The 24953-nt window shown below is 39.2% G+C and overlaps 1 protein-coding gene and 1 long non-coding RNA gene across 4 annotated transcripts in view; both read left to right on the forward strand.

Annotated features, from left to right (window-relative positions):
- LOC139793293 (uncharacterized) overlaps positions 1 to 24778 on the forward strand; it is a 278669-nt gene extending 253891 nt beyond the window's left edge. The window contains exon 2 of the long non-coding RNA XR_011724574.1: positions 22946 to 24778. This is a non-coding gene — a long non-coding RNA (uncharacterized lncRNA). The remainder of the gene's footprint in view (positions 1 to 22945) is intronic.
- Positions 1 to 24778, forward strand: part of KCNB2 (potassium voltage-gated channel subfamily B member 2) — a 202596-nt gene extending 177818 nt beyond the window's left edge. For all 3 annotated transcript variants that reach the window (XM_071737775.1, XM_071737777.1, XM_071737778.1), the window contains one exon: positions 14858 to 24778. In XM_071737775.1, the coding sequence (XP_071593876.1) occupies positions 14858 to 17014 (2157 nt within the window). In that variant the 3' untranslated portion in view covers positions 17015 to 24778. The remainder of the gene's footprint in view (positions 1 to 14857) is intronic.
- Positions 24779 to 24953: the final 175 nt, after the last annotated feature.

Genomic DNA, 24953 nt, shown 5'->3' on the forward strand with positions numbered 1-24953 from the left:
AACCATAGAATTTTTTTTTAATCTTGTTGAGTTCCATGTAGCATGCTTCCCCCTACAGATGCATAAAATACACACAATAACATCACACAGTTGTGATGTGAGTGCTTTCTCTCATCAGTCAGGCTCAGTGTCACATTATAGCTATAATATGTGCATTTAAAAGCACGTCTGGGACAGTGATGATGTCTGTCCTGTCTCAGCCTGAGCACATAGAAAGGTAACAGCAGTCCCTCTCATTTTGGAAGTATTAGTGGGGCCACCTACAGCAAAAGGGGCCCTGTGCAGAGGTGGAAGTCATGGGGAAATCTCCTCTAGACATCCTTGTTCCTGCTTTTAGACTTAAATGTTTTGTCCATATTGGTCTCTTGGTATGTCATCAGGAATATTGGTCTCATCTCAGAGGGAGGGGGTTACCTGCCTCTGGAAAAGTCCTGGAAGGGAACCAGGGCTTGAAAAAGAAGCAGGGACTGAATCGTAGCATAAAGGTATCCACAAAGGGTGTTAGGGCTGATGGAGGATGGTATCTTTCCCTCAACCACTGTGAGTTAACATAGTCCCATATTTCTAAATATTCCTATATTTCTAAATAATCCTAGTATTTCCAAGTAATCCCAGTTTCTTTTGTCAAGACAGAAGATATTATTAAAGATTAATACAAACAGGAGCTCAAAGATGACTGTTCAAGGCCCAATATCCCAGACTTTGAAAATCACCTTAAATATTCCTCCTTCAAATATTCCTCCTTCCTCCACCTCCCATGAATTCCTGCATCATGTATGATGGAAAAAGCAGTATTGCCATTTCCTTGCTCTGAGACTTAAATTAAATTTTCTTGATGCCAAATGTATTTTACTGATGGCAACAAATCACCTCTTTCCCACCTCTTATCTTCCAAAGGAGCAGGGAACCATTACAGGAGCATGCACTTCCATGACTACTAGGAGAAATCATTTTGGAAAAAAAGCAAAACTGCAGCCACAGTGCTGTTGCCATGTTTCTACTAATAGCAATGAAATACATTAATGTCACTTAGCTTCCAGGTATCGTGGAACAGGTATTTTCCCATAAAAATGTGTTTCTCATCAGGTTATCTACATGAAAAAATAATTGGGCACGAAGGAACCAAAATAAAGCAGAAGTAACCACAATCTGTAAGATCAATAATAAATAACACTGTTGAAAGAAAAGAGCTGTATGTTTACATCTCAGAGAAACCATTCATAACAGTCTAAAGTGTAATCACATACATTCTTTATGCACAATGGTTCCAGTTTATTCCAAGTGTAACTGTTCAGTGCCTTACCTGTGCTGCCCTTCTCAAGTGTTGCTATGATTCTTTGTGAACTACAAGTCACAGTAAAAGACTTTTCAAAAAAATTACTTAGTTTTGATTGGCCCATCTGATTAATATTAACACAGATTTTTGTCTCTATGATTTTCTCGTGCAGTGCTACCCCTTATCACAAACCTTGGGCAAAATAAAGAATCACATTGCTCTTACAGCACACTTTTGGCTTCCTGGTGGTGGTAGTAGGGGTGGTTATGTGGCTTTCAGGAAGTAGATGTGATCAGTGTAAAGTTAGAAGCAATTGAAAATACCCCAAAGCCTCCATTCCAAGTCTTTATCATAAATTGCCAGATTCTGGTAGATAAAAGAAAAAATATATGTTTTATGAAATTGTCAGATACAAAAGATACTTCCTGAGGTGTAGCCTGAGTAGCATGTATTTATTACATGTTTAAGTGTTCTTTGAGGATGGATTTTACTGTCCATAACCCTGCTGCAAATAGCTACATTATTATAGCTGTTCACACCTGACAAGGTTTTTTTAAGGTTTATTTCTTGCATTAAGCTTGAGTGAGCTGTGGAAACTTTGCTGTGTGTAGCTGCAGTCATGGAAGCTCTGGGGTTCCCTTGAACTGGCCATCAGTTTGACAATCAGGAAAATTTGACAGCCAATTTGGTCCTTCTTTTGCAACTACTCCACACTGATGTCCCCTTCCACAACGAGCTCTTCATCATCTGTGCATTTGTGGAACAGCTGTGTCTAACAATAAGTCATTACAGGGTAAGGCCTGATACTTCCTTCTACTACATGTTGGCTTTGGCTCCTGGAAATAGGTGTCTGCTGAGAAGGTGGAACCAGTGACACAGGACCAATGACCCTTTGAGGCCATCTGCACCTCTCATCACCTCTCATCACCCCTCTCATCACTTAGAGCACAAATGTGGGTTAAAAAGCAGCCCACCTATGGGTCCCCTTAACAGTGGGAAAAACAGCCACAGTATGTGAGAGTGTGAAGATGCAGGGAAACTCCATAACACATACTTGTCATTGATGCAGTGCTCCCTCCTGCCTCCCCCAACATAAACTTGGCTCTTAATGGTAAATAAAAGCCTCAAAATGCCACTTTGGTTCATGTGAGCACAGCAAGCATCTAAACAAGGCAATGTTTTTCTTCACTAACATAAGATGCTTATGTGATTCAATTAGTGTGAGGCACAGCCACAAATCCAAGCAGCTTCTAGAGGGTTTCTAGCAAGGGAGCACCTGACTAGCATGGAGCATATACAAAATCATAGATTTTTAATAGTTTCAAAACTGCTGATCTCTTTATAAAGACTTTAGAATAGGTATCTAGATCTCCTAGATATTATTCAAATCATGAGAAAAATATGAATGTCTGCATAGAATTGCATCACATGAATATTTTCAGTTAGGTGTGAATGTTTCAAAGGATCTACATTACTACTCTTGATGGCTATAGAAATAGTAATATTACCTTACACATTCATGAAGCAGAGAAGATCATTCATCTATCTCAAAGTGGAATTTCTTGAGGCCTTGTATAGAAATCAAATACACCCAATGGTCCCGTACAATGCTCCCAAGAGCCTTCACATGTGATAAAGCTGTACTAAAGTTACTACACTTAAAATGGACACCCATATAATCACACCAATATTACTTTGTCCCCATGAAGTCCTACAGAATAGTTCCATAAGGAAAGTTTCCAAAGTTGGTTGGCAGCCAGAGCTCTCACTAAAGCTTCCAGGGGCTTATGTTGGTCAGAAATCATCAGTGTATGCCAAGAGCATCAAGTTGGCATTTTTACATTCACACACATTCCATGGCAAACAAATGTTGTTTTTACTAAATGTGTGTTGTGACAAGAATAATAGTGTCCTTGTCAACAAGTACATGATCAAACAGAGCCATCTACTGGTTAAAAAAAAAAGAAACAGGAAAAAGATCAAAACACCGTTTGTAGAATGCTAGACCAAGGCTTGTCAGACTTCGTTCACTTGCTTCCTCATCCAAACCTGCTCTTTTTACACAGGCCTTTTACTTCTTTTACTTCTTCCCCTGGTGACCATCAAAATCCCAGGAAATTTCACAAAAATACTCGAACCCTACCTGTGCACTCTGGTTTAAGGCAATGGCTGATTTCCTTCTGCTTTCCTGAGAACAAAACCTGGCTCTGGGATGCAGGTAGACCATCAGTGTTTGAAGCCTGAGAGATGTTCATATACGACTGGACACAACCAGTCTGTCTGTAGAGCACTGAATATTCAGCTCCTCTTCTGGCCAACCCATAATTTAGGAGAGAACATTCCTTGAACACTGTATCCATCACCTTACCACGTTATTTGTGCTACGAGTGGAGTCTGAATAACAGCCCTAAACTGGAAGGTTTACATCACTTACAGGCATTTTCCTATTGAGTAGCTCACAATAGCATAAGCAGTACCTTTGAATATTATTTTAATAATAGATCATATATTTGGTGCATCATATCTTTATTCCATTACATTATGGCCTTTTTAAATATGATGTGAGGACCTTTATGTATTTTTGTGAAGAGCATTGGTACCCTGCAGGTGTTACAGAAAACATCAAACCTTAAAAAAGGCTTGAAACTGGAATATTAAAGATGAAGTTCCTGGAGTAATTCTGAAGGGTCATTTAGCATAAGAAAAAGTTTCTAACCAAAATTCTGATCCTGAACTCTGTTTCTCAGCATCCAACCTGAAGAGCTGTCCTCAGTCTCATGTTTACCTCTGCAAATTTTGGCTGTGTAGCCACAGCAGGAGGTGAGACTCCTAGAAGCACAGATTTCAGAGTCACTGGAGAAAGCAAACATGAAAGACAAACTTGAAAAGGAGACTAAGGAAGCCTATTCAAAATGTGTAGCTCTGTTTCCAAGTCCATGTCTTTGGTTTTATCATAGTAGGTCTATTGGCAGTGTGTTCCCATGGGTTTGAAAAAAAAAAAAAAGTCCAAAATAGGAGCACTGAAAAACTGGCCATCCTCTGCATCAGCTTTCAAAGAATCTGACTCCATTTTTTCCTGGATGTCTGGAAATCTGGGACCTGCTGAAGCTGAAAGAAATAGAAGTAAATAATCAATTGATTCACAGAGCAATAAGCTCTGATTTTATTACCTTCTTATGTTATCTGATAGGGTCAGGGTGTGCAGCTTGAATATTTATTGCACCTAGAGAGGGTCTCTGAATCTGTGTCTTGTTTAGGCCTTCCATAAAGTACCCTGTTTTCCACCAAGCTGTCTAATGCTCTAGAGTAACATCTTAGCTATCACTGGCAAAACAAACAACCTTCCTTATATTAAGTCCATAGTCCCCATGGTTATGGGCATGGTCTTTAAATAATTAATTCAGTGTAAGTAATAAATCAATGTGTGCTACAATTTGATAGCATACTAAAACACCTGATGAAAGGTTCATATATTCTGGTTGAAGCTATAGTTAATATTTTAAATGTCATAAATGCAAGTCTGTATAGTAATGAGAAAAAAATATGGTATTGTGTAAATTTCCAGGGGAAGTATAAATTGGTTATGAGGGAAAAGGGAGGAAAAAAGTTGGTAAGAAATAAGACACTTAAGATAATTCAGGCCTTTAAGTAGGCACAACTGTATTGCAAAAGAGGACACGACAGACTGGATTCATTTCCCTAGCATTTTCTCTGATTCCAAGTGTCAGAAATTTTGGCATAATCTTTATATAAACCTATACATTGATGTAGATGTTGTACATAGAGCAACAGTTGTGAAATATATGTCTAAATTGACATGGAGCCAAGATAAAAGGATTATTTTTAAAGGAGTAAAGATTATGAGTGAGTAAAGATTATGTCTGAATTTTGTGCCTGTCATAATTTCAAATAAGGATGAATTGCAAATCTCTTTGATAGATAACAGCAGCCTTCAGGTGGGAGGTCACACTTACTCACTATATCTTACCACTAATAGTCTCAGTCATTTTTAAAAAAGCTTATAAAATTGAGAATCATTTAAATAAAAATCTTAATATGGTTGTCAGCAAACTAGTCTCAAGTGTACAGTCAGTCCTGGTTAACAACCTGAGGTCTTAACTACAAGCATTCTCCATTAAAACTAAGTAGCAAAAACAGTGAGAACCAATATTTTTTTTTTATAATTTCCACAGCATTTATTTTTTACATCTGTTTCATCCAGCTGTTACAAGTTGAGTATTAATATCAAAATTAGCAGCATCAGAATAAATCTTTACATCAGGTGTGCTGATTTCCTCCATTATATTCATTCAACAGCCTATGTTACAACTTTTCAGAGCTAAGCAGCTGGGTTTTGATTTGTCATTACTCCTTCTTGTTTAGTTTCACTATGACTTGCTGGATTTTTTCAAAAACTTATTCAACAGCAAGCGAGAAAAAGAAATCTTTGAGACTTTGAGCAACCGTGTCTAGTTGAGAGGCATCCCTGCACATGGCAGGGGGGTTGGAGTAGATGACCTCTAAGGTCCCTTCCAGCCTGAATCATTCTATGATTCTATGGTCTTTCACCTCTGGTGAGATTCCAGCCTCCTTCAGTGGTATTTTGTGTGAAAACCAAATACTCTGACAGCACTGCTTTTAGTTTGCCAGTACTATCTTTATGAGTGCTTTCCTTTTCACACCTTCGTGTGGTTTAGGTGAGGGGATCCTGCAGCAAATGGGCGCACCCCAACAGCCTGCCCCGCACCGCCCTTGCTCGGGGCCCGCGTTCAGCACCGGGGATCGGGACAGCTCCCGGCCCGACCCGCACCGGCCCCGACGGCGCCCACCGCACCCGCCCCCCCCGGCAACGCCCCCTCTGGGTCCCATCACCCCTCTGGGTCCCATCACTCATCTGGGTCCCATCACTCATCTGGGTCCCATCTCCCCTCTGGCTCCCATCACCCCCTCCTGAGTCCCATCGTCCCCTCCTGGGTCTCATCACCCCTCTGGCTCCCATCACCCCCTTTGGGGTCCCATCACCCCCTCCTGGCTCCCATCACCCCCTCTAGGTCCCATCACCCCCTCCTGGGTCCCACCAACCACTCCTGGGTCCCATCAGCCCCCCCTGACTCCCATCACCCCCTCTTGGGTCCCATCACCCTCTCCTGGGTCCCATCGCTCCTCTGGGTCCCATCACCCCCTCCCGGCTCCTATTGCCCCTCTGGGTCCCATCACTCATCTGGGTCCCACCTCCCCTCTGGCTCCCATCATCCCCCTCCCGGCTCCTATTGCCCCTCTGGGTCCCATCACTCATCTGGGTCCCACCTCCCCTCTGGCTCCCATCACCCCCTCCTGAGTCCCATCGTCCCCTCCTGGGTCCCATTGCCCCTCTGGGTCCCATCACTCATCTGGGTCCCAGCACGCCCTCCTGGCTCCCATCACCCCCTTCTGAGTCCCATCATCCCCTCCTGGGTCCCATCACCCTCTCCTGGGTCTCATCGCCCATCTGGGTCCCATCACCCCTTTCTGGGTCCCACCACTCCCTCCTGGCTCCCATCACCCCCTCCTGGGTCCCATTGCCTCCTCTGGGTCCCGCCAGCGTGGCCATCAGCCCGGTTCCTTGCTTGGGATAACTTCTTTGTTTGTGATGTTGTTTTGGGGGGGGGTTTTGGTGAATTCAGTTCCTGGTAGCAAGGCCGATGTTTTGTGTTTGCAGCAGTGCAGAACAAATCTTGCACATGGTCTGCTGTGCAAAAGAGTTGGAAACTTAAAGCTCTTTGTCCCTCTTGGATGGAAATGATGAAGATTCTGGTATATTCATCTAAACGTTAATAATCAGCTCTCACTACCCACAAACTAGACAGCTAGTACAAAACACAATCTACACAAGTCAGCTGCAGTCACCAAAAGGTTTAGAAAACTTCTGAATGAGGACATGCAGGGGACCTTAATAAAGTAATCACATTCTTTTTTTATATAAATTCAGTTGACTTTTTACACATATTGGCAAATTGTTTCATCCAAAAGTAGTATTTAAGGAGGTCTAAAAGTTCTGCAGGCACAAAATTATTTTATAAATAAAGCCTTTAGTGTCACTCTTGCAGTTAATTTTTTTGCGTTTATCTGTAATGTGGAGTTAAATCTCTCCCATTATACAGCAAAGAAAGCTTCAGCTAGATATACTTTTTATTTTCACTGTGACCTACATTACTTCAAGTTATTTAATTAATTAAACTACTTAGACTATATTTTCAAGCAAATACCAGCTCCTCTTCTGTCAGTAATATGACAAAAATTCATAGGCTTATCCAGTTCCTACTGGGGGAAAAAAATAAATCAATTCACTGACTGTGACTCTGAATCAAACATTTCTTCTCTATTAAGCCCGAGTGGGCAGTTTGCTTTTTATTATCAAATAATTCATTATTTGAAAAGCTGAGATAGCTTTTGGCTGTTCAGCAACGACAAAAAATATTAGAAGTTACTTGATTGGGATTTTAATCTGTTAGTGAGCCCAAGGTAATGCTCAATAAACAGAGTTCAATAAACTTAGTGCTGAATAAACAGGGTTGTCTCCATTGATGATGAACTGAACACATGTGCCTCTTGCCAAACTATCAAGACTGCCTTCATCTGTGACTACTTAAGGTAGCCTAAGAGATATTCCAAATATTATTCTCAGAGCTTTTGCTCATAATTACAGCAGGTTTCTTCAGGGCTTTGCAAAGAGCCAACTGATAGTCACACTTGCATTTCATTGACTCCTACTTCTGCCTAGTGCAATTTCTCTGGTCTCCAAGACCTCTGTCCCACTACTGATGAACTAGTAGTCACTTCTATATATCTTTAGATATGTTATGGGGTGTCCGTGGACCTAGTGTTAAAATTTTTAGTGAAAAACTCCTAATTGAGCATTTCTAGTTGAAGTTTTAAAGGTGACAGTGATCCCAGTGCAAAGAGACAAAAAGAGAAGACTTTGCACCACTTAGGCACCAGATAAGTAAAACACTAAGATCTTAACCTTCAATGTCAGGCTTAATGAATATCCCTGAAAGATCAATGAAAAACATTCAAACTGAGTCCTTAAAAATATTAATAATGATCTAGGGAAAAGTGGAAATGAAAGGTCAGAATTCTAAATAATGTCATCAAGGAAGGAGATGGAGTGTAGCAAGAGAGAAGCTGTTCAGTGATTACACAAGCTGTCAGAGCCATTATCAGATGTGATCCTGAAAGGGCAACAGTGATAAAGCTGTAAGATGAACTAAATTTATGTTACTCTGCTACATTATTCCCCTCTCCTCCATCTTACTTTTCAAAAATTAAACACAGTGTTCTATGTGAAGCTGTTGCACTTGTGCCAGTACTCTGCAATCTAGGTTTATTCTGGAGAGGTAAAAAGAGATGTAATGTGTACTCTGAAAAGGTAGATGTGCATAAGTAGTGGCAATTTTCCCTTTGTAATAAGGGTTTGCAGGCCTTGTAAGATAACTACAAAGGATTTATATTTGGAAATTTTCTGACAAAATGATGTAACTTCTTTCTTACTACATCATCATGAAATTCTGTCTTCAGTACTTGCATGTATTGACTCAGCACAAATAATGACAAAGCAGATGCTGAAGTCACAGTACCTGACTTACAATGAGGGCTGATGTCTAACTTATTTCTCAGTAGTAGTTTTAGGGTATTTTTAAATTGGCATGTAGGTCTAATCAACTGGTGGAGAATTCTTTCATTATTTAAGACAAGGAGTGTGTGCAACCATGTGCAATGCATCTGTACTTATATATAATTTTCAGTGTTGAGGAATGTAAGTTTGGCTAAAACTGACAGACCTTTTGGCTAGAGTTGGCACGCCTAAGGCTTGCCATAATTCCAATGTTTTTCCAAGTAGGGACATCTCCTTTGTCATGTCCCCTGGCCAAGAACCCTGTGTTCATAAAGAACATTAGCTAGGATGGGCCTGAGCCCATTACTGGTAACAAAATGTCTTGCCTGTTTGTTGAACTTTTTCGGTGTGACCTGAAACATCAGAATCAAAGCAACAAAGGTCTAAGTCTGCCAGACTGTTTGTGATGTGAGACACTGGGACACACTGCTCCACAGTCTGAGTGCAGAATTGCCAGGAGGGAGGTGTGAGCTGAATACAGCCCTCTCTGCAGAGCAGCACAATGTAGAACAGTGGGGCAGAAAGAAAAGGTGATGCTTGGAACTGGGAAGTCCCAGGGTCACAAATGAAGGGGACAATGAAAAGACCAAGGACAGAGTTGATGTCTGATTACCTTGTTCTGCAGGCCCCAGCAAGGAACAGTGGTGGCAGCTGCTGTGGTGTGCTCCTGATAAGTGCTATCACGAGCTGGTAAAATATCCTTGCACTTAACCAGCTTGTACAGACATAGAAATGTGCTTCTCCTTTGCATTGCTCAAATGGACTCCTCCCCTAAATATCCATGGACTGATGTCCTGACTACTCTTGAAATTCCATGTGATAATGTGTACAGCTGGAAAGCAGCTCAATTTGTAGTGTTGTCTTTGCTGCTCCAAATAAGCCTCTATTTTGGATAGTCCTAGGTGTCAAGAACGGGACACGCACAGATTTAGGCAGATGTACAAGACAAGGTTCCTACTATGCAAAACTTTTTGTTCCATTCAGCTGAAAACTCAATACCACAATCTGAAGACTGTTGCCAATAAAGGATGCTGCCAAATTAAAATTATTTCTGTTAGCTTCCCATCAAGCATATAAATGTGTCTTACATTTTTATGGGCTTAATTCCTCAGGGAAATGAAAGCCTCCATGATCTGACCTTTTGCTTCTGCCAGGGTGACTGTGAGTTGGTGAACTGTCTGGGCTCAAGCTGGGAGCTCTGTGCTACAGGCTAGGGATGCTTTTAGGCAAGATACAGCAGAGCCTGCTGGCTACAGCACTTGGTAGCTCTCAGATTTCTCTGAAGAACTGAGACCAATTCCAGTTATCTATCTGCCCAAACCTAGATCTGAGCACCTCTTTCCTAAGAGCAGATGCTTCAGACAAGGTACAGCTTAGTGCCAAAGAAACCTGATACAGTAACTGCTATCAGAACTCCTTCAAAAGCTGAACAATTACTGGTTTTTTCTACATTTTTTCAGAACACCAAAGCTAAAGAGACTTTATTTGAACATAATATCATACATTTAAATTCAGAAAGAGAAGAATATCCAACAGTCTGACCGATTCCAGTGCCTATGGAGCTAGAGATTTGAAAAATAATGCAACTATGTTGTTGTCTGTTATTTACATGATCTAGATCCTACCCTAGATCCCATCCTGGAACAAAAACTAAGGAAACATTGCTGGTAGTTTTATCTGTTGACTGACTGAAACCTCTATTAACCAAATATACTGCACTGACTGCTAGATATGCCTCAACTGAACTGTCCCCAAGCAGCTATACTTTCATGGGAACTTAATGTATACTTTTTCCTCTCTTTATACAACAACACTGGCACGTCAGTTATGCCAGAAGCCTTTTCACAGTATCAGCTGCTGCAGAACTGCAAGGAGCAATTTGAAGCCTATTTAATTACACCTTTCTTTTCTGCCTCAGTTTGTATGCTCATTCTGTGAAGAAACCCTCAGTGCTGGCAATAATGAGGAATGAGATGAGTGTACAGGTTAAAAAAAAAAATCCAGTTTTTGGAGGTAACTTAATCCTGGGAAACCACTATATTATCAGATTGCTACCAGTTCTTGCTCCCACAAAAATCAGAAACAACAGTATCTTGAGTAGCCTGTTGTGACTGCATCATTAACTCAAGGAATGTTTTACTATTCCTTGCATCAATAGCAGATTCAAATGTCTCATACCCAGACCATTAGAGAGCAAATTAAGTATGTCCATTCTTTTAGAGGTATTCTGCAATTTATAATGAAATATTTTTAAAGTTTCTTAGAGTTGGACTTTTACGTGGTTTTGAAAACCACAGCTAAATAACAGAAGCTGCCAGAGTTTCTCAGTTAAACAGAATATTATTTATATTCCAAAATTCAGATTAAATATACCATGTTCAGAATTATATTGCTAAACTGTGGTCATAGACTTACTACCTGGAGAATGCAAAATTTTCCAGGCATTTCAGTCCAGAGCACAGTTCCAGAAACATGCCCAGAACGCAGGAAGTTTTCCTGGTAAAGATTCAGTCAGCAGAAGTTTTATTTACTCTTCTGTATCAGCACAGCCAGCTGAGCAGATTGCTATGGTCCCCTCCTATAAACTCAGTGCTCCTATTAATTTAAGCTGCATTGGGTCTATGAGGATTAACCAGGGTAATACTATCTGCAAAGTGTTCTTTATGTAGACTCAGAATAGGGAAGACCTTTTTTTCTTGTTCTTTTTCACGTAGTCTTTGTAGTAATCCCCTGCCATTCTTTGCCTAACGAGTTGTAAAATCTAATCAATTGAACTAACTAAAGCACACTGTGTGTGGAATGATGCACAACTTTAATTACACAACAAGACAGACAAACAAAAGCTTGAAGTTCTTAGATTAGAAGAAACCACTATACCTTCTTTTGCTATAGATTTTTTTCACCAAGAACAGACTCGTGTTTTTAGATGATATGGGTAAAACTCTAAAAATTCCAGGCCTGCTATTCTGTAGATTTTATTCAAATATCTGGCAAGAGATCAGGCTTGTGAGTTACCAGCATATGAATAAATGCCTGGAACAAACAGATAGATTGTCCTTGTCAGTAAAACAACCTGGGTGACCACAGGAAAGTTTTGTATTCAGGACCTATAAAATGCATGAAATTTTAGCACTGTCACACCATGTACGAAGGAGTGCTATACACGAAGTCATCTCTTTTCTAGAAACTTTTGTATGCAGGCTAATATTTAGGCATAAAATATATTCCCTATGACAGACACTAATGTTTCCTAATTAAAATCGGTTTGATGATTTTCTTTTTTGAGAAAAATGCATGTCAAATAATTGTGTCCCTCGTTGTACAGCTTTTCCCTATGCTGTTATTTACATTGAGATGCTGGCCCCAACAAGCAATCAGTTTTACAGAAACTGCAAGCTCAACAATTCAGATCTCTACTGTGTTTTGCTTTTTTCTTTGAATTCTGAAAGCATAATTATGCTACTGAGTATGTTAGAGAGTTTGAGCATGCATTAGCTACTTCATGGTAATTTCAGTGGAGAATCCAGTACACTTTAAGCTTCAAACTTTTCACAGGGAAATTTGGTACGAGCACTTGCGCAGTAGGAAAGGTAGTTATTGCTTTCCAATAGTGTTGCCTTTTGTCTGCCTCTGTCAAAGCTACAGGACCTCACAGATTTCATTCCGCCCCTGTACCCAGTGCTGGTGAGGCCACACCTCAAGTACTGTGTCCAGTTCTGGGCCCCTCAGTTCAGGAAGGATATCGAGGTCCTGGAGCAGGTCCAAAGGAGGGCAACCAGGCTGGTGAAGGGACTCCAGCACAGATCCTATGAGGAGAGGCTGAGGGAGCTGGGGCTGTTCAGCCTGGAGAAGAGGAGGCTCAGGGGAGACCTCAGCACTCTCTACAACTCCCTGAAAGGAGGGTGTAGCCAGGGGGGGGTTGGTCTCTTTTCCCAGGCAACTCTCAGCAAGACAAGAGGGCATGGTCTTAAGTTGTGCCGGGGGAGGTTTAGGTTGGACATTAGAAAGAATTTCTTTACCGAGAGGGTGATCAGACATTGGAATGGGCTGCCCAGGGAAGTGGTGGATTCTCCCTCCCTGGAGATATTTAAAAAGAGACTGGATGTGGCACTCAGTGCCATGGTCTGGTAACTGCAGCGGTAGTGGATCAAGGGTTGGACTTGATGATCTTTGAGGTCCCTTCCAACCCAGCCAATTCTATGATTCTATGATTCAGCCCTGCCTAAGAATGCAGTGTTACTGCCCTCATTCTTTACTGTGCCTGGCTTCTTTTGCTATGGTTTTGAAAGGATGCATAGCTCTTCTAAATGGGATAGATAAATCAGAGTATATTTTCTGTATGGGCCATGTGAAGGATGAAGACAGATGGTCTGCAACTCACTTTCCAGGAGAAATAAATGGTTCTTATTCCTCCAATAAATATGGGGAGAAGAAAAGACAGAAGCAGCACTAGCAGGGACAGATACAAATCTGTTTGGAATACTTTAAAATATGAAAGGAGCTACTGTACTATTATAAACTGGAAAAGGCCAAAGAAAGCACATAAGTACAAAATGGTGCCAAATACAGACCCTCATACCATGAGATATTTCTGTTTGTGCTTAGAAAGCTGAATTTGTGCTTAGTAATCCTTAGCTGGAACAGACTTTCTGCTATTTTTCTCTGAGAGTGAGGTGGTCTTTCTGTCTCTGGAGCTTTTATCATCACTTGTTACCAGTCTCTACCCATGTATTCATCACACTTGCATTCTGCTTAGCTGCATTTCATTTTTCTTGGGTATTACAGAAATCTTGTCAGATTTATTGTGTCCTTCAATGTATACACCAAATTACCATCACCAAATTAACAGTACCATTTCTGAGAAATGAGAGCAAATGCTTTTATGAATTAGCTTAAATTAAAAGCACGAACCAATTTATTTTAGCATATCTAGTAGAAACCTGGATTTACTTAGGACTTCTAGACAAAACAATGCATATTTTCCAATTTGAGTGTTTGAATAATTTTTGCATCACTTTAACACTTCACACACTACCTCAAAGCTACCCAAATTCCTTTGAGTATAAATAAATAAAGTTTGTAGTAAAACCACTAGGTTCTCTGATAGATTCATTTCTTTTCTCATAACACTCGTTCTGTAAATGACAATGACCAGGTACCCAGGCTGTGAGGTACAGAGGTGCCTGAACCTTATCAAAATGAATTGTAAAATATTTCAGAAAACCTAATTCCTGGGACAGAAATTGAATCATTTCCAGGAAGCATTAATCTACTTACACATTTTAATCATGATGAGAAACTGGGTACAGCTTTATCATTTTATTTTTTAACACTTTGCTCTCCACCTAATTCAGGGCCAAAGTATCACCTGAAATTTGTCTAGACATTTGACATGACTACACGGAATAATACTTCTTGTTTATTCATAACTTTGACTTTTGCCTCATGAATTTATGCACGGCTAGGAAGGTGTGCACTATGTAGTACTAAATTGACAGCTCACACATGGTAGGTTGTCAGTCATTTCTCCACACTATGTGAAGCTTTACACAATTACACTTTATGCAGAAAATCAATAGAGTTGTGCACATCAGCAGGAACTTTACATCCTCCACTTGGTCATTTGCAATAATAAATACAACCTCCTGTTATAACTGAAAAAAGGTAAGAACAGTCATGGCTTGCTTCCTGAAAATAACTGGCTTACTGCAGACAGGAAACCCATCAGCTTTTGACCATGTCTAAGATGAGTCCAGTGTTTTCTCTCTTGGAAAAAATAAAACAGTAAAAATAAAATAATGAACACAGCAGCATCCAAAGCAGCTTCCACCATCCTGAAGCACATGCACATCTGAAAGGATTAAAGCAAGCCCTGCCAAATACACTTGTATTAGTCTAACCAAAACGTTGTTTATTTTGTTTTACAGATTTTGGCCATTGTGTCCATTCTGTTCATCGTACTGTCCACTATTGCTTTGTCTCTTAACACACTACCAGAGCTTCAAGAAATAGATGAATTTGGGCAGCCAAATGACAACCCTCAGCTAGCACACGTTGAAGCTGTCTGTATTGCTTGGTTTACCATGGAGTACCTTTTGCGTTTTCTGTCCTCACCAAATAAGTGGAAGTTCTTCAAAGGCCCATTAAATGTCATTGACTTACTGGCTATCTTGCCATACTATGTCACCATTTTCCTCACGGAGTCCAATAAAAGTGTCCTGCAGTTCCAAAACGTCAGACGTGTGGTTCAGATATTTCGTATTATGAGGATCCTAAGGATTCTTAAGCTCGCCAGGCATTCAACAGGCCTTCAGTCTCTAGGTTTCACACTCAGGAGGAGCTACAATGAATTGGGCTTGTTGATATTATTTTTAGCCATGGGAATCATGATATTTTCAAGTCTTGTATTCTTTGCTGAAAAGGATGAGGATGCTACAAAATTTACCAGTATCCCTGCATCCTTCTGGTGGGCAACAATCACCATGACTACTGTAGGATACGGTGACATTTATCCTAAGACATTATTAGGTAAAATTGTTGGAGGACTTTGCTGTATTGCTGGAGTGCTGGTCATAGCCCTGCCTATACCAATTATTGTGAATAATTTCTCAGAGTTTTATAAGGAGCAGAAAAGACAGGAGAAGGCAATTAAGAGGAGAGAAGCACTGGAGCGAGCTAAAAGAAATGGCAGTATTGTCTCCATGAACCTGAAAGATGCCTTTGCTCGAAGCATGGAAATGATAGATGTGGCAGTAGATTCTGGGAAGCCTGAAGAAACAGTGAATCCAAAGGAGACTTTTGATGACAACCACCTGTCCCCAAGCCGGTGGAAATGGGCCAGAAGAACGCTGTCTGAAACAAGCTCGAACAAATCTTATGAGAACAAATACCAAGAGATCAGTCAACAAGACTCCCATGAGCAATTAAACAATGCTGGAGCCTCTTCCAGCCCACAGCACCTCAGTGCCCAAAAACTGGAGATGCTGTATAACGAAATTACTAAAGCTCAGTCTCAGCCTAATCTTAATGCTGGCTACCAAGACGAATCAGCAAAGCCACCTAGGTATGAAGAAGAAATAGAAATGGAAGAAGTTGCAGGTCAGAGAGATCCCCTGCCAGCCGGCCCCACAGACTTTGTTACAGATATAAGAAGCACATCCAGCATCGACAGCTTTGCCAGCTGTGCCACAGACTTCACAGAAACAGAGAGGTCCCCCCTTTCTCTGTTTCCTGGCTCTCACTTGCAGATGAGATTTCCAGCTGATCCTGCTAACCTGGGAGACAACCAAAGAGTAAGGAGTTCTCAGTTTATACCGTCCACAAAAGACAGAATGTTTTCTCCAACTGATGTCACCTTTGACTATAACCCAATCGACAGAGCTGTGGCCAGTGATGGCAGTGGATCCCAACCTGTTTTGCATGGTCATTTGCATTTAGACACTGCCATGGAAAGCCCCAAAAGTTCCCTGAAAGGTGGCAACCCGTTAAAATCTAGATCCCTTAAAGTGAATTTTAAAGACAACAGGGGTGGTGCTCCACCTACTCCGCCAAGCACTGCAAGGCCACTGCCAGTAATGGCAGGAGCAGACGCCACGCAGGCCACCCCTCAGCACATCAGCACCATCCTCCTAGAAGAAAACTCACCTCAAGGGGAACGACCTTTACTTGGTGCTGATGCATCAGCACTTTGTCAGGGACCCGTGAAATCTTCCCCTCTCTTTCCCAAACAAAAGATTTTCACTTTCCCTTCAAAAGAGAGGAGGAGCTTCACTGAAATAGACGCTGGAGAAGAAGAGTTTATGGAGTTACATGGTATAAAGCAAGAAAAACAACAGGATGTCAAAACAAATTGCTGTGGAGATAAACATAGTGATGGCAACCATTTAACAGAGGAGCCACAGGTCAGCTCTTCACCCAAAACCATGAGCCACAACTGCACCCAAGACATTTACCATGCTGTGGGTGAGGTAAAGAAGGACAGTAACCAAGAAGGCCACAAAATGGAAAACCATTTATTTGCTCCAGAAATTCATACAAGTCCTGGAGAAACTGGTTACTGTCCCACACGTGAAACTAGCATGTGACTAGTTACAAAAGCAATAAAAATACCTTTTCTTAAAACACGGTTAGTAATGCCTATGAACTAAAACATGGAAAGCCTCAACAAAAAGTGCATAAAAAGTTATTTTTGCATGGCATGAAGAGTTGTTTAGTTTAAATACTATTAAAAAAAAGAAATAAAAAAAAAAAAAAAAGAGAGAGAGAGAAAAAAAAAAAAAAGACTGCTTTTTGTAACAAACTGAAAAAAAAAATGGGGGGAAATGACCCAAGAACAGTGAATAAAAAAAACTCTGCTAGGAGCCAGTGTTCTGCAACATCTGACATTTTTGATCCTTTCACTTATGATTGTAGAGAGATTTTGAACTCTTTTAACTTTTTCGTTTTCTTGGTTACAATGAATTTTAGAATTTGCACATGAAAGGATAAAATGTCAATGCATGCAATCATAAAGATGTGAAACAAGGTGCTTTGAGTTTGAAAAAATGCATATATTTGTAAATAGTTTGGGGTTGGGGGAAAGCTACTCTTTAAAAAGGATTTATGGAAAAAGCATTTCCTGGGACACAGGTACTTCCTTCACAGCGTGCTGCCTGGAGGTTTTGTACAGACTTATGTTGCAAAATTGCAACTTCTACTTACAGCATCTCAAGTATCTTGCTTTCTGTTAAAAAGCTCATGAGTATATCTGTTAATTAAGGACTACAGTATTTTAGTTTATCTGTGCTGGGAATCATGATAGGTTTTTTTTCATTTGCATAACTTTGGCTATTGTGTTTGTCAGTTTAATTGATGATCCTGTGAGGAAAAGCAAAGATTTAATGACCAGAACTTGAAGTATTTCATATTTTTTGTAGAAAACTGCCAACATTTCATAATTTGGAAAAAAAAAAATCCATTTTAAAATAAAAAAGCATTATTTTTGTGGCAATAAATAGTGCCAAATGGCTATATAGACATATCCCGAAGTTCTCAATCTCTTAGAACATTTATGTTAACTTGGTATTAAAAGAAAACAAACCTACCCACGTCCTTTTTTTTTTCCTTTGATGTAACAATATTTACTTCTATGGGATCTTTGAGTTCACTTTCTCTTTTCTTTACATGTAGTGCCCATACCCCAATAATGGCAATGTTGTTGAAGCTGTTATGGTGCAAGGACAGAAGAGACAAGCTTTGTAGAGGGAGGTAGTACCCTTTACTATCACAAATCATATAGCTGGAAAAAACAGCTGATAGTCAGAGGGTCCAGCATTTAAAAGTCTGGGGAGATGTTTAGAAATTCTAGCATCAGCTCACTGCTGTTCTACAGTTTTGTTGCATTATATTGGGCCTTTCATTTCCCCATGCATGGAGGGGAGCAGCTGCTTCTTCCAGGTCAGCACTGTAACAGCAAGCATGGAAAAGACCATGAGAAAGCAAGAATGGAAACCTTAAAAGCACTTTAGACCCACCAACATTTGGTTTGTAACAGAAGGCTTCTACTTTCCAGAGAGGACCTAGGTTAATTCTTATTTATGCGTCATTTGTTGTCACCTAAATGAGTAAACATCAGGCACCTAATGCATTTAATGTAAAAGAGTAAGAATTTTTGTTGCAACATTGCCCTCTGCTTGAAATCACTGAGCTTATGCCACAGACCTCACCCGGGCCTGGCCCATGGAAAAGAAGCAAGTTTGAAAAGCACCAAAATTTAGAATCTGGTGTCTGGACCAAACAGTGAGAACAGCACAATCCTTCAGTTTAAAAAAACAAAAAAACAAAAAACAAACAAACAAAAAAACTTTCTATATTTCCCTAAGTATTCTGATTTCCATAACAAGACAACATTAAGGAGTCTCTTCAGTCATTCGAGAAACTGGGAATATAATGTTATTTTTTCCAAACAATGTCTGGTCATTAATTCTCAGAATAAAAATTATTGGTTTTGTCCTTAATTGCAGTTCATTGCAACTTGTTCCTGTATTCAGTTCTATCAATTTCTATGGCATTCTGCTTAACATATTTCAATCATGTTGTGTTTCACTGTTCCAAAACATAGCTCTTGAGTATTTTATAGTCATTAATCTTCTATATTTATTTTTCTTTTTTTCTTCCTATATATTTTCAGCGACTAAAACTAAATGCCAGTCAATTTCTACATGCCTAAAGTGTTGGTCTGTATTTTCTATGTGCAATGTTATGAAATCACATGGGCCTGTTCCATCTGCCTTTACATTCTAGTGAACTAAAGAAGACCAAATTAAGTCCAAATGGCATCCGATCTCATGCTGTGGATCCACAGAAAAAATCCCACTCAAGATGTTCTGGGAAGACTGAGGTGTGTTGTGTTCCTATGTGTGCTTTTTCTCCCAGCTGACCCTTACACTTTGGAAAAGCCCCCTCAGATCTGTGCCACCTGGTGGAAAGGGAGGAATCCAGCCATAGGGAACGTGTTGCAGGAGCAGAGGTTTCATTCCTTAAGCTCTCCTGAGCACAAAACCAATTCTCCCCTAGTAAAATCACTGGAACCTCAATACTGGTGAAATCAAAGCCTCAGTCCTTGTGCAGATTAAATTTCTCCTGAAAACTGTGGGAGCCTAAAAAAAAATAGGAATGACTGAAATATAAACAAGGATGGCAAGAATCTCTCTCCTGATGGAAATCAATGGGAGCTTTAGCTGTATAAATCAGATGAGACTAGGCCCTTATGGACTGCTATGTTTTAAATGTTTTCAGAGAAGCACATTTATTTTGAAATCGTGCAAGCAAAGGAAATGCAATTCTCTTTATTAACAGATGCTGTATTTTTTGAATTCTTGGAAGCAAAAATATCAAGCTTTAGAAACGCTTTTGGTATAATTTCATTATATGCTTTTGACTATGCTGAATATTATTTCCAGAAGCACAGCTTTAAACATTTTTTTTTTCCCATCTCGACTTCATGCACAGAATCCATTCCTGAATATCCAGCTCATGTATAATTCCTGATCAAAACATTTGCTTGAGCAGTTGCAGGACTGGACCTGGCTTTCATTTGATTACAGCAAGTATAAAATGTGAAATCCAGGATCACTTCATTCATCATGAATTGCTACGTAGCAAATCATGCAAAATTACCTGAGTATATTTCTTCTGTTTTTTCTAAAACTTTGAAGCCATTTCAGACCTGTTTCCCATTCACCACAGTAAGGGGAGGAGTATTTTTGAGTTCCAGAGTCAGTCTCCAACAGCTGTGGAACTAATTTTACAACAACTTCAAGAGTCTTAAGATGAAGGCACTCCCCTGAGCACCTGAAAGGGGTCTGACTCTTCATAGCACTGGAAAATGAAGATTGTTCAGGGAGATAGCTTTGCAAACAATATATTTTTTTAAATTTTATACTAACTGCAGAATCCTGAATCAATGTTTTAATTCCTTTTCACTGAAGAAACCAAATGTTCAGAGAGTAATCGGATCAATTTTTGAGCAAATAGTCACATTTATCCAAATCTAGGGTGGGGTCAATAATATATCGCACAAACTGCAAAGGAAGTTCAGGAAAGCTGTTTACAGGGGAAACATAAAGAATGTAACATGGTGTAGGGTGTTATTGCACTAAAGACTTTATATAAAATACACTTTTTTAAATAAAAAGACAAAAGGCCTTTTAATTTTTCATTATATAGAACATAGGAGCCTCTGTGCTAATACAACCATATAACACACGGTGTCCTCAGTTCAAAATTGATCTCAAAATCCAAACATCAGTGATGTTAGAGAGGTGATATCTGATCTAACACTAGAGCAACTGACATAAAGAACCTTTTAGCACAATATTACACAGCCAGAAGAGTGTTCAGAAAATTGTATTCTTGCTTGTAACATACATAAATTAAAAATAATACTGGCTTCTTGAGTCTTTTCCTAACAAGCAACACCAGGCAACATATTAATAGTCCTTGAAAAACAATTAGTTCTTTTAAAAGTGGGTCTCTTCCCCTACATCTAAACTGATCTTCTGATTCCTTAGATGCATTTGAAACAAGGTTTACCTTCAAATTATATAATTAACTACTTTGACTTCACCTCTAAACTGGACTCCAAATTGTCCCTTTCAAGCTCTACTGAAAATACAGTCAGCCTTGTAAAAATGTCCAGGGGCTACCTGACTGTTGTTTCCATTTACATAATTTTTGAATCATGTGTATAGAAAATAAAGTTTAACATTTTGATCATACAAAAATATTTTAAACACAAAAAAAATTAAAGAAATAAGTTTTTTTTCAAAGTAGCCAGCAGAGTTCAAGCAAGAATGCAAATACAGCGAAGGGGGAAGAAAGGCAGAAAATTCTAAGTAAACAAGGCATGTTTTAATATACTGTATAAACAAGAGCTCCAATAAAACATACATAAAGTAGTCCTTTTTGACACTTAATGAGGTAAAATTGCCAGTAGCAAAAGACTTCATTCCAATTTTGTTCCCTATCTTAATTCTTATCCTAGAATCTGAGCTTTTGGTGATGTTATTACCCACTTGCCTGCTACATGAATATCTAATCTGTAATTGTCTTTTCATAAGACTTTCCTGAAAAAGAAGATACTCTGTTCTTATCTTTGTTGATCTTGGGATCTTTTCCCCTGGCCCTCCAAATACCATCCTCCTCTTGGGAACAGTTGGGGACAAACAAGATGATAGGTGTATCTTTTTTATCAGGAAAGCATTTTGGTAATCTGGTGCAAATGGCCAGATGGACTCTATTGAATATGAAAAAAGGAGGAAGAAGAAATAAGTGTCATTTCTCTTCATCACTGTTGCAGCCATACCACCTCACAGCTTCACATGTTTCTAGTTTTAAAATGCTTCAACTCTTCCATTGTCCCCCTCAACCTGCAACTTGTTCCAATGCATTGATTGCATCCTTCACAGCTGCTGCTTTCCTTGGTGAAGGAGGGTTAGGGGACTGGCAGCTTGAAACAAAATTGTTTGCATCGTGTGATGGTTTCTTGTTCAGCAGTTGTGCACCATGTGATATCTGCAGGTGGAGTAACATTACTTGTCTTTGTATCTGTGCCGTTGCAGGTTTAAAGAGTATTTTTTAAAAAATGTTGTGTTACAATAATTAAGAAGTTTTACCATTTAGTGCAATGGAGATTTCTTCCAAAACAGCAGTGATACTTTATAGTCTTATATGATTATTGATTGCTATTTGATTTTCTTCTATGACACCCAACACAGATCCAGATGGATTTCATTGTAGGACAAGGAAGTAGCACACAAATATGATTGTTCTTTTTAATTAAAAGTAGTTAAAGAACATGCTATTAGCTCACATAAAATTTAAAAAGACAAGATTATCCTGATTATACCTCGGAAACAAACAGTAACATGTCTTTACCTTGGACATGAACTGTAGTTCTCCAGTTAACACAAACCCTGAATCTTGAGGCAATAGGGTAATTAATTTCATTAGGTTATTTTTTTTACCTCAAATCAGTATTTAAGTACACATTTAACATCAGCAGGAGTAATGTATACTACTAAACCAGAAAGTCTATGGCTTATGTTTACACTGGCAGCTTAGTGGAAATCAGGAGAGCTCTCCTGATGTGAATCTCTCAGCTATCCCTGCTTCTCATGCTTTGGTTCACACCACAGAGCAGTCCTGGAGCATGCAAACTGGATTACTTTTACATGAAGCTGAACCAGAAAACTTGTTCCACGAGGGCACCTCCTGTGCTGCAACCAAACAAAGTATTCAGGTCTTGGTACCAGACTAGAGCTGGTCCAAAACACTTCCCCTGATACACAGTGTGAATTGTCCACTCAAACTGTGCTCCTCAATAAATCTGCTTCTCTTGTGTTGTACTGCTTGCTAATGTAGACACAGAATACCCTTACCATGGTTATTATCCCCCAGTCCATTTAGTCTTGTTAAATCCCTTATTAAAGCAAATTTTGCCAGTGTCATCAGTGGTATTGCATAAAAAAAGCAAGATATAGCCACAGATGAAATTGTCTCCAGCGTGTTCTCTAACTTAACCCAAGTGGAATAATCTAAAAAGTAAATTCTTGATAACCATTGGATAGCTGTGGTTTGCAGTTTGGGCACACTCTTAAGCACTGCATATTTCTATAGTCAAGTTACTTGAAAGTTGGTGTTATATTTGATTAAGATAGTACAGCCCTACATTGACTCCCTCTGAAATTATTAAATCAGTGAAATGAGTAAACTGACTGCAAGTAGACCCCTTTAACTTAACAGAAATCTTAGTTTATACTGGTATGAATAAAAGCAGATGGCTGTAAAAAATGGCTAAGCAGTGGCAGAGGATCAGAAGCTTGGCTTGTGTATTTTTTGATGATCTACCATGTCTTTCCATTTGTAACATCAGTTGAAATTCATTTAAATTAGGGGGCTAGTAGGGTTTTGATTGTGTGCTCTGTTGCTCTGATGTCGAGGACATACCTTGTAAAAGGTAATGCAAGAAACAGAAAGCCTGTTCTTTACCTTATTTTTTTAACAATTGCAAGGTGAAGGATGTATGTCTTATACTGATATTTTTGCTCTAAGTTTTGCTCAGATAGCATCTCTCAGTGGAGATTCAGAATATGAAACACTTACGCCTGCTCTTGAAGTCCTTAAGCAGAAAGCCAGTGGGAATTCTGCCTGTATAAAATTGAAGGATGGAGCAATATATTATAGCTTTAGGCAAAAGGAACAGTTTCTAACATATCACAAAATGAAAAAAAAAACCACCACAAATACACTGTTGGGGAAAATCATGGGTACTTCTGCTAGGATGCAGAGTTCTAGACTTATACCTCTAAATTTTCAAAGAGTTATGCAGACTTTACCTATGTAACTCTTCCAAAAGTCAAAGGAGCCATGTGATAAACTGAAACACGGAGGGATGAGTGCACGAAGAACTCAAGAGTTGAATACATAGCCTATTGCTTTAAGATCACTGTAAATATCAACTAAAAATATGTACTAGTTCATGTTTATAAGTTATAACTGTGTTTCATAGATACAGTAGCATGACTAATATTAGTTTTATTGAGTTTCATGAACTTTACTTTGTATTCTTCTGTGAATGCTCTGAATGCTGCAAACAAAAAAAAGCACAACAGTATTTTTTCAAGTTCTCTTGGCGCGATAGCAGTGTCTACACTGTTGTTCAATTTTACAGAATTAACAACATTTCATCATAAAATCCTATATTAACAACATATCTTTCTTTTAAAGAACTGTCACTAGGAGATAAAAGCATATGTGATAAGTCTTGTCTAATCTCATTCATATGCCTTTACAAAATGCCCCAGGCATCTGTGGGACAAAATGCTGCTTTTGCTTCACGCATTGTTTGTATCTGGGGGTGGGGCAGGGAAATAATAGGGCATTTTGCAATGGTAATTGCATCAAACATGCTTTTTTTCATAATTATTGTATTTGTTAGAAACATTTTGGTTTAATTTCTTTTTGTAGGTAAGACTGTTCGACAATAGCTTTATTTTTTCAGCTAACCATCTGATTCCATTAGACTAATAACTTCTCACATTTAGTGGTATTCGTATCAATGTCTCCATATCAGCTGCATTTTAACTTCATAAAAAAGGAAATGTGGTTATTATTTTGTCATACTAGATTTTGCTGATCAACTAAATATCTCCGCACCAATCTACATATTAATATGCATGTTGTAGTCTGTACAGTTGTTCAACATCAAATATCTGTTTAATTTATGTCAAATGTCTGTAAAATAAATGCATTGTTCTCCATTTCAGTCTGATAGAATAAGCAGGGTAGTAAATAAATGTGTAAATGAATCATCTGTGTCTCATTTCAGTTCTCTGCATGAAACCACTTCACATTGAACATCACATATAGATCAAAACACTAATCCATAGTGTCTTTAGATTCCATAACTTGACAATACTATACAGGGATCTCTGGCAGACAATGTGTACATAAATAAATCATTTGGCTATGCAAATAAAGTCA

Source organism: Heliangelus exortis, chromosome 2 (assembly GCF_036169615.1).
Source record: "Heliangelus exortis chromosome 2, bHelExo1.hap1, whole genome shotgun sequence".
NCBI classification, from domain to species: Eukaryota; Metazoa; Chordata; class Aves; order Apodiformes; family Trochilidae; genus Heliangelus; species Heliangelus exortis.